Source organism: Epinephelus moara, chromosome 19 (genome assembly GCF_006386435.1).
Source record: "Epinephelus moara isolate mb chromosome 19, YSFRI_EMoa_1.0, whole genome shotgun sequence".
NCBI lineage: Eukaryota > Metazoa > Chordata > Actinopteri > Perciformes > Serranidae > Epinephelus > Epinephelus moara.
The window spans coordinates 8,534,429-8,547,457 of NC_065524.1; the positions used below are offsets into that span (position 1 = coordinate 8,534,429).

The window sequence follows — 13,029 nt, forward strand, 5'->3', positions numbered from 1 at the left end:
TGAGCATGGATTAAAATCAATCTCACCTTTTGAAACCGAGTGCAAATCTTCTATAGTCCAATACTAACATTTGCACTTCATTTTTATTGCCCTTTATTATATCCATCCTTTATTGCATCCAACAATACCATGACCGCAATATGAAAGGGGGACCAAGCCCAACCACATAGATACATAGGAACACACACACACACACACACACACCTGCCGGAAGAGTGGTCTGAGTCATTTAGGCCAAGACTCAGTGGCTGCATTAGACCTTGGACAGAGTGGCATGTAAACAGAGAGCACAAAGAGGGTTTTATCTGAGGAGGAAGGGGGCTGTTGAACCAACCTGTTTCTACTGGCCCCATTGAAATAGTTCACCACAGGGATATAATTATGAAGTCAAGAAATGGGTAAAAATCTCTTTTATCAGCATTCATCACATAACATGAAAACTAATCTTAAATGCCAACATTTTACATTTTCAAGCTAGTTCTTTGACAGCTTTTTAATTTCTAGTTATATTTTATATCTATATTTTTACTCAACTTATAAAATGTCAGCATCTGTTATGTGATTTTTTAAAGCACATTTTATTAAAGGGGCAGTTCAACAAATATACACTTAAGTTTAGTTTACTCCTATGGAGGAGTGCAAGCAGTGAAAGCAGTTGTGTGATGCCTTATGTGACTCTGAAGGGAGCTTTCCAAGGTCAGAAAAACCCCAGATGATGTCAATGTCATCTTAGCCCGTGCTTCAGATTTAAAATTCTTTCGAGAAAGGCTGCATTACAAACAGAAGGTGTAAAGTTTAAAAGATGTTGTTTACCAAGCAGGCAAAGTCTAATGTAAGACTACCCAGTTGCATTTAAAAATGTAGGATCCAGTGTTTTTGCAGCCTGACCCATAGTAATAAAACATGAAATGCCCCAAATGAAATATAAAAATATGAGTAGGTCATCAGATATTAAAAGTTTTAGGTTTGATTGGCAACTACCAATAGTATAAGTTCTGAAGTAAAGAAAAAGAAGAAGACCAAAAAACTGAAAATATCTGTTTTTCATGTTTGGGTGTTGCGTGTGGCGCTGGCTGTTTTTCTGAATGACCTGTTTTTCACAGGGATGACACAATGGGAACTGCATGGGTTTCAGTTCTTGGAATAGTTGCACAACATTTTGTTGTGGCAGCTTCAGAGTGTTTTCTGTTTAGCTCCAAGGCCGGCCGGCCCAGATGCATTTGGGTGACTGTCTGCCAAGTCGGACAATCTCTGTCTTACTCCAACTCCAGTTCTTTCAAATTAGCTATCCAATCAGAGTGAGAGGATTTGAGGCGAGCCCCCTCCACTTTCTGTCTCACGCCGTCGTTCTTTGACACTCTCTTCGTATTTTTTTCATGGTTTCTGTGTTTTTGTTTTCTCTGTCTATCTTAGACTCTCCTTGCTTTGAAGTAGTGTGCCAGTATTTTGGTATGGCTGTTAGTGCTTTCATTCAGTGTTTAATGTAAATTACGGATGGGTGGTTGTTTTCTCGCACAGTATGGTCATTTATAACACTATCCTAAATACCAGGAAAAGTAATGCAGCTTTAGCTACAATAAGCAAATTTCTAGGTCACTTAGAAGCAAAGAAAACAACAAATGTGCAGATATTAAGGGGAGGCAGTCACAGAGTTTCAAATGTGGAAGATGCTTTTGTTGTTGTTCCCCTCTAGCACTCACTCAGCAACCCAACCATGTGTGTGTTTGGGTCCAGGATGTTCAGGCGGGGTGAGGGGAGAATAGAGTTCCTTGTACTCCACTCATCCCACACTGCGATAGCCTGAGATGACACGACGTCATGAAGCTCTGTTTGTGGTGCTTCACCAATTATTCATGTGTTATAATTACATCAAGGGCTGGATAAGACCTATGTGGTGTACTATGAAATTTGACATATTGTGTGAGATTGTTCCACAAGAAGGATACGTGACATAGGGTTGGGCAGTATATTGACATTATATCAATATTGTGATGAGACTAGATATAGTCATCAATTTTGGATATTGTAATATCGTACGCATTATATTTTCCTGGTTTTAAAGGCTGCAAAAATATATCAGTCTATCAAAATTGTCATTGTGTAAATATTTAGTGAAAGCACCAATAGTCAACCCTACAATACTGTAACAATATCATACTGAAATATTGTGATATTTGATTTTTAACACATCGCTCTGCCCTAGGTGGAAATCACTTAGTTTTTGGCCATATCAAAGTGAAATTAATTTTATTGATTGCATATTATCTGTGATAAATACTAATAGACTAATTCATTTTCTAATGTGTATGACTCATAGAGAATATCGTCAGGAAAAAACAACGGATCTATTCGATCACTAAACATTCTCTCCCTCTGAAGAGAACCTCTTACCTAGGATGCCCGATTATATCAGCACATTATTGGTACTGGCTGGTGTTGGCTTTAAAATGATCTATCAGAATTGGCCAACATGGTTTTTCTTATTTTGCACAATGAATGAATATTACATACATTGAAAAGCAAAGTGGGGCGGCACGGTGGTGTGGTGGTTAGCACTCTCGCCTCACAGCAAGAGGGTTGCCGGTTCGATCCCGGGCGTGGGAGCCCTTCTGTGCGGAGTTTGCATGTTCTCCCCGTGTCAGCGTGGGTTCTCTCCGGGCACTCCGGCTTCCTCCCACAGTCCAAAGACATGCAGATTGGGGACTATTGTCCATAGGTGTGAATGTGAGCGTGAATGGTTGATTGTCTCTATGTGTCAGCCCTGCGACAGTCTGGCAACCTGTCCAGGGTGTACCCTGCCTCTCGCCCGATGTCAGCTGGGATAGGCTCCAGCCCCCCCGTGACCCTCAAGAGGATGAAGCGGTTAGAAGATGAATGAATGAATGACAAGCAAAGCATTCAAGCCTTTCATGTCTCCATCTGCTGGTGGGCCATCACAATAGTGATAGTAAGTTCTACTGCAGAAGAGACTTGATGATCAATGAAATTAGTTGGGGAGAAAAGTGGATGTATCTGTATTGGCTATTGGCCAAATTAGTAGTTATTTATCAGCATATCGGATATCAGCAAAAATCCAATATCATGCATCCCTACCTCATACAATCCTGTCACCTGGATCCACTGGATATTTGAAGAAAGGCAACACTATTCCCAAAGGTGATTAGTTGAAGGCGCTTTCAACATAACCTGCTCCAGACCAGGTCAGATGTGCACCATAAGTTACCATGGTGATCAAGCTAGGTTAAAAGAGAGCCACTTTCATAACATGAAAACTCTGGCTTCAGGCTCAACATACCTCTATAACCCACTAATCTCACTTCTTTGTACATCCCTCTGGTGCTTTGCTGTATTTCTGTTAGATGGTCTCAGATGGTAGCTTGAATCTAAATCCTTCCCAATAACAACCCAGAAAGAAAAGAGTGAAGTCAGAACTCTTCTTCTTTCATCAAGGCCTTGATAATTACTCCAATCACTCCAATCCATGTAGTAGAAGTTGAGATGTAAGATGCTTCCTTGCTTTTATTCTTTGCTAATTGGCTTGATTAATACGGGAACCTCTAAAAACTGGTCCCTCGACCTGCTTGTGTGTATGATTCAAGGATCGGTACAAAGGCTATTTTTAAGATGTATATTCTCAAAGCAGGAAGAAAGCAACCTGTCTATTAGGAGAGCTTCTTGGTTCAGTGACAGCACAGATAGACACACCTTTCCTTCTGATAACAACAGGCTATTTTTACTTTAAGGAGATACGGTCTCATTGTCCACATGTCTCTGCCACTCGGTGTGTGTTCACATGTGTATGGGTGTGGGTTTGATGTGTTTTTACTTAGATTCTGTCTGCTTAGTGTTGACCAGAAATGGATTACAGAGACCTGGTGAATACGGCCTTTTCATAAAGCTCCGTTCTGAATGCTTGGTGTCCATCAGGTAAAAAAATCCTCTGGCACACAGGAAATAAAATTAGTTTTTAAATCATTGGGAGAATGATCATTAAAGGTGACTGTGACAAGGAAACTCAAAACTACAGTAAAAAAGGTAAAAACATCCTAGTCCTTGACCATAAATGCACATTGATGGGGGAGGAACACTAATGTTGAAATTCCCTTGGTTCAAGGCCAGAAGAGGGTCGAGAGGATGTTTATATGAAGCAGGAAGAGGCCCTGTTTTGTTGCCAGAGGTGTGTGTTTATGTCTGATCGCTTGTTTTGGCTGACCTTGACTGATAAGTTGCTCTTAAGCAGACTGACTCCTCTGTTTCCTACCATCTGTATGTGTGCAACACAAGGCAGACTGTGACTTAGACATGGTGAAGTCACAGTGCCATGTAAGGTAAATACATGAATTCACTTAGAAGCTAGAGCAGGACACAGAAACATGAAGGGGGTCAGCACTCACTCTTTACTTTTCTTTGAGGAGGCTAATTTGTCTGTCTGTAAATCTGGAATTTTCTCTCCTTTAGAATGACATGAATAGAGCTCTTAAATTTTTGCCCACAGTGAGGAATGTTGGCAATGTGTTCCCTGTTTTTAATCACTGTAACAGACCCGTGGGGAGTCCAGTGATTATTGAGCTGCAGGAGACACAGTCTAGGAGAAGTATTAGGTGAAAAAGAAAATGCAAGAAATAAGAGGTATCTTTGTTGTTAAGCCAAAAAGATGCATACTGTGCATTCAAGACTTCAAATTACTAGTTTCTTTCATCATTCAGGCCATCACTAGCCCTTTTCAAATAGGAATTGTGCAAATTTGCAGGAAAGCCCAATCAGTCTTCTTTCAGCATTGGCAGTATAAAAACAAAATCAGGGAGTGCAGCAAAATGTCGCCTGCCTACTTTTGTTCATACAGAATGCACCTATTTCGGGGCAATTCCTTGTCTCCCCAGTTGCTCATCTTTACAGTGTCTTTCAGGTCAGTGCCAGCCTAATGGCCATTAAGAAAAACTGCAGTTTTTGCACTTCTGCATTGGCTTCATTTTCTGCTCTGAAGGTTGCCACTTGGCTACAGCTAGATTTTTCTTGTCATCATTTATTCTGCTTCATTATTTAAGTAACTTTTAAAACAAATGTGCTCACAGTTGACTGGCCCCAGCTTGTCTAATGTGAGTATTAGATGCTTTTTTCAGTTCTGTATTATAGTTAATTGAATTTATTCTGGGTTTTGGACTGTTGGCTGGACAAAACAAGACTTCTGAAGACATAAACTTTAATGGGCTTTTGGAAATTGGGATGGGCATTTTTCATTATTTTCTTACATTTTATAAATCAGATGTAAAATCAATTGAAGAAGCAAAGAAACTGGCAGATTAGTTAATGAAATGGTTAGTTGCAGCTCTGGTGCTATTGTTTAGCTTTTTTGTCTTGAATATCTTGTCTTGAATCTGATTATTTTTTTAACTGTAGTCCTTTAAAGAAGGAAGAGTTTGAGAGTTAAAACATTTGTTTGTTCCTTGTACTTGGTTCAGGTTGTGCCAGGAATCACAGCACAAAATATTTGTTTTGTTTATTTTATTTCCCTTTCAAATCTTGTTCTGTCACATAGTTGTCTCTCAGTGAAAGTGGAGTGTCAGGATGTCAGGGGGAATATAAAGTGGTAGGAAGATGGTTGTTTCCAATTAAACAGGATGTCTTCTTCATCCAAAACCATGAAAACCACAAAGTCAAAGAAAGTCTCATCCTGGAACACTAAAATTAAAAGACAAAGACCAACAAGTCCTCTCAGTCTCATAATCTGTGTAGCAGAAAAAACATCTCTAATTGTGCTGATGCAGGTTCAACATGCTGGGCGCCCTACTTACTGGCAGCTCTTTATCAGTGTGTAGTTGCAGAATGAGGAAGTGAGAATGTGCAGTCTGGTTCGGTTCCAGCAGAGGTATCAGCAGGTAGCAGTAATGTGGGTGTGGACAAGTTTTCCAGTAAGACCAGCAACAACTCATAGTGACTGACGGACTGATTGTTGTGAATAGCAGCCGCTGGATGCCATCAGGCTGTGGTGAAAAGTAAAATGTGTGTCTGTAGATGTGCTCAGCCAAAAAAACTGCTGACTTCACCTTTTTCTGGAGGAAAATCAGCAACACACACACAGACAGCATGCACACATGGTCCTTATTCAGCAGTGCTGTGGTTTGGCCTCCCTCTCTGTATCCATCCTGTCTGTATTATGATATCATGGTTGGTGTTGGTGGGACTGCACAGCTGAGCTTGTAAAAGCTGGTGTTGACACTGTCGCTGTGTGGAATCTGGATTCTTCTGCTCCAACAACAACACTCCCAGCTGCCATGAACTTTGATGTATACAGATGGTGAACAATGACATCTTGGGTTTCACACATGAGTATTGATCCAACAGTAGTGATTACACCATGGCCGTCTCCAGGGAGCTTGTAGGTCCTGACTAACAATACCACTAAGGAATGTGATGTTAACATTTACCTGGTTTGTGCTCCGAAATGTAATGACCTCACAGTAGACTGACAGTAGACAGATAGACAAACAGGTGGCTGAATACTGACACATAAACAATAAACAATTTAAGGTCACAAGTCAGCCTAGCAGACATGTCTTCAGAGATGGGAATACAAGTAGTCAGAGTGATCTATGGACTATTCTACGGTGCTATTATCTGATACTTCAGGAGTCTTCTGGATAAATAAAAATCCCTCTGCTGGGGTTAAAACTGTTTTACTGTACAGCAAACAGTATAATTATTTATTTATAAAAACTGACGCATGGCTCTGGGGCTCAAATCTACCTGTAATACATGAGATGCACAAACTGGGGCTAGGTACAACTATTTTATTAATATGAAAAATATTGTTTTGTTTGTCTGGCATTATATAATTTATTTCAGTTGGCTTTGGCTACAATAAAATCTGGAAAAAGTTCATATGAAGTTGCCATTTTGTTTTTTTGTTTGTTTTGTTTTTCCAAAACTCTACCAAAAGCATGGACAATATTACATTTAAAAAAGAGTCAGTAGCTTGATGTGAAGCTCACCTGTTTCATCCTCTGCCCAGACCTAGTCCTGGAGAAGGCCATGCACAAATGCGTCCTGAAGCCCCTCAAACCGGTGGTGAGTGTGGCCCTGCAGGAGTTCCAGGTACGCAGCGGGGAGTGGCAGGAGCTGAAAGAGAACCTAGCATTGGCAAAGGCCCGGCAGCCACAGGAAATGGGCGCGGCCGACACACTGCCCCCGGACCCCATGGCCATAGAGAAGATCAAGCACAAGTTCCACACCATGAGTAAACTGTACTCCCCAGAGAAAAAGGTCACCATGCTGCTGAGAGTCTGCAAACTCATCTACACCATTATGGAGGACAACTCAGGTAGAGATCAGAATATTCTGCCAGTTTTCTTTAATATGAAAAATCCTCAACCCATTTAATAAAATGTAAGATGTATAAAAGATATCAGATGATGAAAGTGAAAGTGCAGGATGTCACCTGCCTGCTCTTTTTGCCTCTCAGGTCGTCTGTACGGTGCTGATGACTTCCTGCCCATGCTGACTTATGTGTTGGCCCAGTGCGACATGCCCCAGCTGGACAACGAGATCCTTTACATGATGGAGCTGCTGGACCCCTCTCTGCTGCATGGAGAAGGTCTGTTTAAACCTCCACCGTAATCACCCCACAGAAAAGAATATTTTCTTTTGACCGTCTTCGTACACATTGTTTACCTTCTGCCTCTGTTTGTCCAGGTGGCTACTACCTGACCAGCGCGTATGGAGCTATGTCCCTGATCAAAAATTTCCAGGAGGAGCAGGCAGCCAGAGTGCTGAGTTCTGAAACAAGAGACACACTGCATCAGTGGCACCGCCGACGCACCACCCTGCGCTCTGCACCTTCCATCGATGACTTCCAGGTAGAAGCACAGTCATACTTTGCCTTAATTTTACAGCTGTCACATCAGTAATGTTGACATAGCTCATTCTTAGAATTAAAAAAGTCACACACCTGGATTTGGGCTTTTTTTATATTGGAAATTGTGTTCAGAGCTGAAATGTTTGTCTGACAGTGTTTCTTTTCTGACCGTCCCCCTTAGAACTACCTGCGGGTGGCGCTGCAGGAGCTGGACAGCGGCTGTACAGCCAAAACCCTCCAGGTTCGACCTTATGCCACAGTGGAGGAGGTGTGTCAGCTGTGCGCCCAGAAGTTTAAAGTGTCAGACCCTGAGAACTACGGCTTGTTCCTGCTGATGGAGGGCAGCAGCCAGCAGCTGGCACCAGACACCCACCCTCAGAAGATCAAGGCTGAGCTCCACAGCCGCTCACAGGCTACACCCTTCCACTTCGTGTTCCGCCGCATAGCCAACAGCAACACCTCCTCGTCAGCTCCCCTCAATGTTACGCCCAACCTCAACGACCTCACCGTGACCTCTGACCCCCAGGCCAACCTGAATGACCTCAGCATGGACCTGTCAGCCCCCTCCCCCCGGCCCGCTCTCAGCTCAGGCCTCAGTCCCACTCTGAGCCTCAGCCTGCCGCCCACCCACCTCAATGGCAACTCTATATCTATATGACTGGAACAGCAGGGCCGACTGGAAGTTTGAACGGGGTCTTTGTCTCCCAGCCGTGACAGTATCGCCCATTATCTCTAACAAACATGCTTCCGTAAAGGGTTCAACTGGGCAAAACGCTGTGTCGTGCCAGTCTTTGCAAAGACTTCTCCTTTTGGATGGCACGTCTGTCTCAGTCAACATCCCCTCGCTGGAAAGTTCTGTCAGACAGACATGGGTGAAAGAGGAAAAGAAGAAAGGAGAGAAGGAAATGAGAGGTTTTTTTTATTTCCTCAGCTCTATATTTGGTATCCGAGCAACACTCTCAAAGTCTAAACACATGGTTAAAGCAGTGATATCGGAGATAATGAACACGAAAGTGTGTTCACAGTCCTGCCTTCATGCTGGTGCTTCACATACAGATTCAGGGTAACCTGTTATTGTTGTCACCTTTAGGGTATATAGAGGGAAATCAGATCTCAGATCCATGTGAGACTAATCTTTGATCAATCACTTTAAATTTACAGCATTGTTTATTTAGGTGATAGCTATAACTTTGTTTTACTCATGGTACAGTTGCTGGTAAACTGTTATGTTGTTTGTGTTTTGAAACTGTTTCTCCTTTAGATTGTTTCTATGTTTTGACGGGTTTGGCGACACCCAGTGGTGGCTGGTGCACACAGCAAGAATTCAACAATACGCCTTACTGCAACAACATTTATCTGAAGAAAATGTGTAATGTAAAAAAATATATATATAAAGTGCTGTAGCAAAGTTAAAAATGATTTTCCAACGCACATTAGAAGATAATCCAGGTATATGAAATCTATGCTGCGGCCTCTAACTCCAGATTCATTGATGAACATTAAATATGAACCTTGTTTACACACAGTAAATGGCTTTTGGTGGTAGCAAACACACACATACTGTGTGAGTTGTGTTGGAAACTGAACATGTATGGCTTGTAGGGGGGAAACAGCACTTTGCAGCAACTAATCTACAACTAGATTTTCTACTTCTCATTAAAAGAAAAAGAGCTGTACAGATACAACCTTAACAAGCCAGCAGGCATTAAAAGAGTACGCCATCCATTTAGCATTGCACTTCCATAACATTGTTTGACTCACGCTGGACAGTTTTTGGAAAAGGATCAAAATCAGTGAACAGAACCAGAGATATTACCTCTTTTATTCCACATGTCCTTGTTAAAAGCTGTTGCCTCCATTACCCACAATGCAAACTAGGGATGACACTTAATTTTGCTTTTAAAAGCCCTACACCCATTAACCGATTACTAACTGGGTATTTTGTAGAAAAAAAAATTAAATGACATTAAAAACAAGAGGCACTTTCCTTTTAGTCCAGCGCACCATTGACTCAGCGTCACATTTCAAACTGGTATTCATTTAGAGGTGATGAGATTTTGATGTTTTATGATGCTCGTGTTTTGCCTTTTATTTTCTGTTGGCTTTGCTGACACATGGCCAGCTAGCTGCATTAACCTGCAGAAACATGGTGCCTACTTGCTCCTGGTCTCCACTGTATAGTGAGCCCAGATCGGGTGGGAGCGAGCTAGTGCTGCTCATTCTGTGATTGCCAGTAATGTTGTCCTTACTCATGGTGGCAGGACAGCATGGCTGTGGAAACATGGTGGCCATCCTTTGGTCTCCCGCGGGTCGCCCCATGTGAGTCAGCGACTCAGTCAGCGAGTATGTCTCAAATCACGTACTTTCGTTAGTGTAGTACACTGAAGTCTACTACACTGAAGTGTACTATGTACATTATGTACTTTTTGCACGGTGCACTAGTTTCAACACGTAGCCTAATGTCGCATCTTACGCTCTGCTGTTTTTTACTTACTGGAAGTGACAACAGCCTTGTGTTTTTTTTAACTGCCTCTTCTTCTTCTGTCTTCTTTTGAAACAGCAAATTGCAAACAGACGGTGGAGCATTATCACCAACACTTGACCGCTATCTCCACTCACACATAAACCAAACTAACACTACAATGTCAATGCTGAATAAAATGTGTTGCCATTGCTAGGAGCAAGTTAGCTAGCTAGCGAGCGCTATTGTTTGCGGTACCAATTCATTACAGACCCAACAAACAATTCTCATGGCTTCTATTTGACAACAGTATTGGAACTTAGTGTAAAAAAACATGCACAATTTACATCTGTATAATGCAGCAGTGTTCACTGTAGCCAGCTCAGGCTTGTTGTCTCCAGCCGCCATGTCAAAAGTTAAGAAGTTTGTGATGCAGTGGAGGGTGAGAAGTGTCCATCATTCCACACTTAACTTTTAAACCATTTTGCGCCAGTAGTACTTTGCATTTTCCCGTACTATGCAGTGTGAACACACTCAGCGCACTTGTGCACTCAAAGTGCTTAGTGTTTAGTACAGAAGTATGTGATTTGAGACACACTTATTATTTTGAGCTGCAAAAATCAGTAGCATTGTTTACTAAGGTATGTTAACACCACTAGTTATGCTGATGCTGGCACTGATGCTGACAGAGCTAACAGTGGTTAATAGTGCTAAAGGGATTTTGCGGCTGAACATTAGACGCTTACTCACCAGGGCAACCTGACTGGGAGACCGTAGGGTAACCACCATGTATCCACAGCAACATGCGGTGTTGCAGCACTGCTAGCTAGCTCCCACCCAACCCACCTGGTGCACAGTGCAGAGCAGCTAGCTGACGAGTGTAGCATGTACACCTTATTAGCTTTGTTCTCGATGTGGTAAAGCATAGAGCCTGTCCTACTACTAAACTGAGAAATAGCAAAATTAAGCTAAAGACCAACATGTGTAACCCTTCAAATTTAACCACTGACGTCGCCAAGCTGCAAATGCTCCATAATGTCAGAAAAACTTTGTTGCCAAAAGTGTGCAGACAAGGAAAAAAGAGAGACAAGATGTGGCATTTTCTCTGTTTACTTGTTGGAGTCAAACAAGCCTCATTTTCTGTTTCCATTTTACAATGGATGATAATCAAATAACAGTCTATTTCTTTATCAGATCTACTGATGAGCTACATGCAGCATTTCCTGGGCATAAAGTAGCATATTTCAGACAGACCCTGACTTTATCAATGAAGGGTTTAATATATAATATGGCATTTTTATATGATAAGGATTAACATTTTAAAATGTGTAAATACTTGTTATTGCATGTAGTTTAAGTGTAATGTTAGATACAGGCAGGTCTGCCAGTGTTTAAAACATGTAACATTCATTTATGTATGTACTGATTATCCTGGTGATATGAAAGATACTGTATCATACCTGATATCTATTGCTTGTTAAGGGGCATCTTTTCCATTCAGATTCTGATAATATGTGATGGAGGAAAGACTGGCTGCCATATTACAAAGCTTTGTACTACTGACAAATGTTTAAGGTTTTTATCCTGGTGAAAAAAAAACACACTGTGGTCAGTTATAGAAAGGATGTGCGAAGTTCAAAGCTGGTCTGAGAGAGAATGTTACTGAGATGGGCTCACTCTGCAATATAGTCTACATCAGTATTAAGTTTGGTGATGTCAGTTAAAAAAAATACTTGAAATTTTCTTGTGAATTTTAAAGGTTCCAGTAGATGGAAAATCAAATTAATGTGCTGTTTATTTACTGAGTGTGTTGAACTATAACACTCCATTCATTCCCATTTTACAGCATCATGAGGTCTAAATGTGTGAGGTGTGGTCAGTAGAGAGGGAACCTGAGAGCTGTTGGAGGAGTCGACTGGCATTAATGTCATGTATGGTCAGTATAACCTGTACGGAGCTCACCGTGTTTATCTCTGGGGGCCAAGTGTTCAAAGTTGAATTGACTCGTACTGCCATGCTATTGGTAATCTAACTTTCTTTGATTAAGTGACTATTTATATGTCTCTGTGCGGGGATTTTTCACAGATGGCTTTACCATGTCTATAATATTCTTTATGGTGTCAAAATGTCATTTGCATCCAGGAGACATCTTCCTGTTCATTATATGTCATTGAATGATATAAAAAAATATTCTTTTGCACTTAATAAATGTTAGAAATGGAATAACATGCCTGACTTTGTGTTTATGTTGATCAAAGCTTTTCTCAGGAGCCCTGTTGTAGCAGTACTTCACCACTAGATGGTGCTCACACCTCACATTTCCACACTGTATCAGTGGTTCAGAGTGCTGTTTGTATCTTGTTATTATCCCAGGTGTAAATCAGCCACTGGTCAGACTCTTAAATGAAACCTGGCTCGATGGAAATTATGTATGTTGACTTCTTCTCCAATGAGTACAGTAATGGTTAAGTAGTGTGACAGCAGCAGGGACTGCAGTCTGTCACTGAAGGACCTCAGAGCTTCATATAGGGGACAATAGGTGTTGTCCATGATGTTTGGCCCTCAGACTCTGAAGTGACAACTCAATCACCAGAAAAAATGATGGCACTGTAAACCACAGATACATGTACTGTTCATTTATAATGTACATTTCAATGACACTGTGGTTAATGTGTGGTTAGGTTCAGGCACAAACCACTTGTTATGATTAGGAAGA

General features: G+C 41.5%; 1 protein-coding gene across 2 annotated transcripts in view; it reads left to right on the forward strand.

The window, feature by feature from the left end:
- rin2a (Ras and Rab interactor 2a) overlaps window positions 1-12,540 on the forward strand; it is a 66,721-nt gene extending 54,181 nt beyond the window's left edge. For both annotated transcript variants that reach the window (XM_050070945.1, XM_050070946.1), the window contains 4 exons: window positions 7,010-7,318; window positions 7,460-7,591; window positions 7,690-7,853; window positions 8,034-12,540. In XM_050070945.1, the coding sequence (XP_049926902.1) occupies window positions 7,010-7,318; window positions 7,460-7,591; window positions 7,690-7,853; window positions 8,034-8,510 (1,082 nt within the window). In that variant the 3' untranslated portion in view covers window positions 8,511-12,540. The remainder of the gene's footprint in view (window positions 1-7,009; window positions 7,319-7,459; window positions 7,592-7,689; window positions 7,854-8,033) is intronic.
- The last annotated feature ends 489 nt before the right edge of the window (window positions 12,541-13,029 follow it).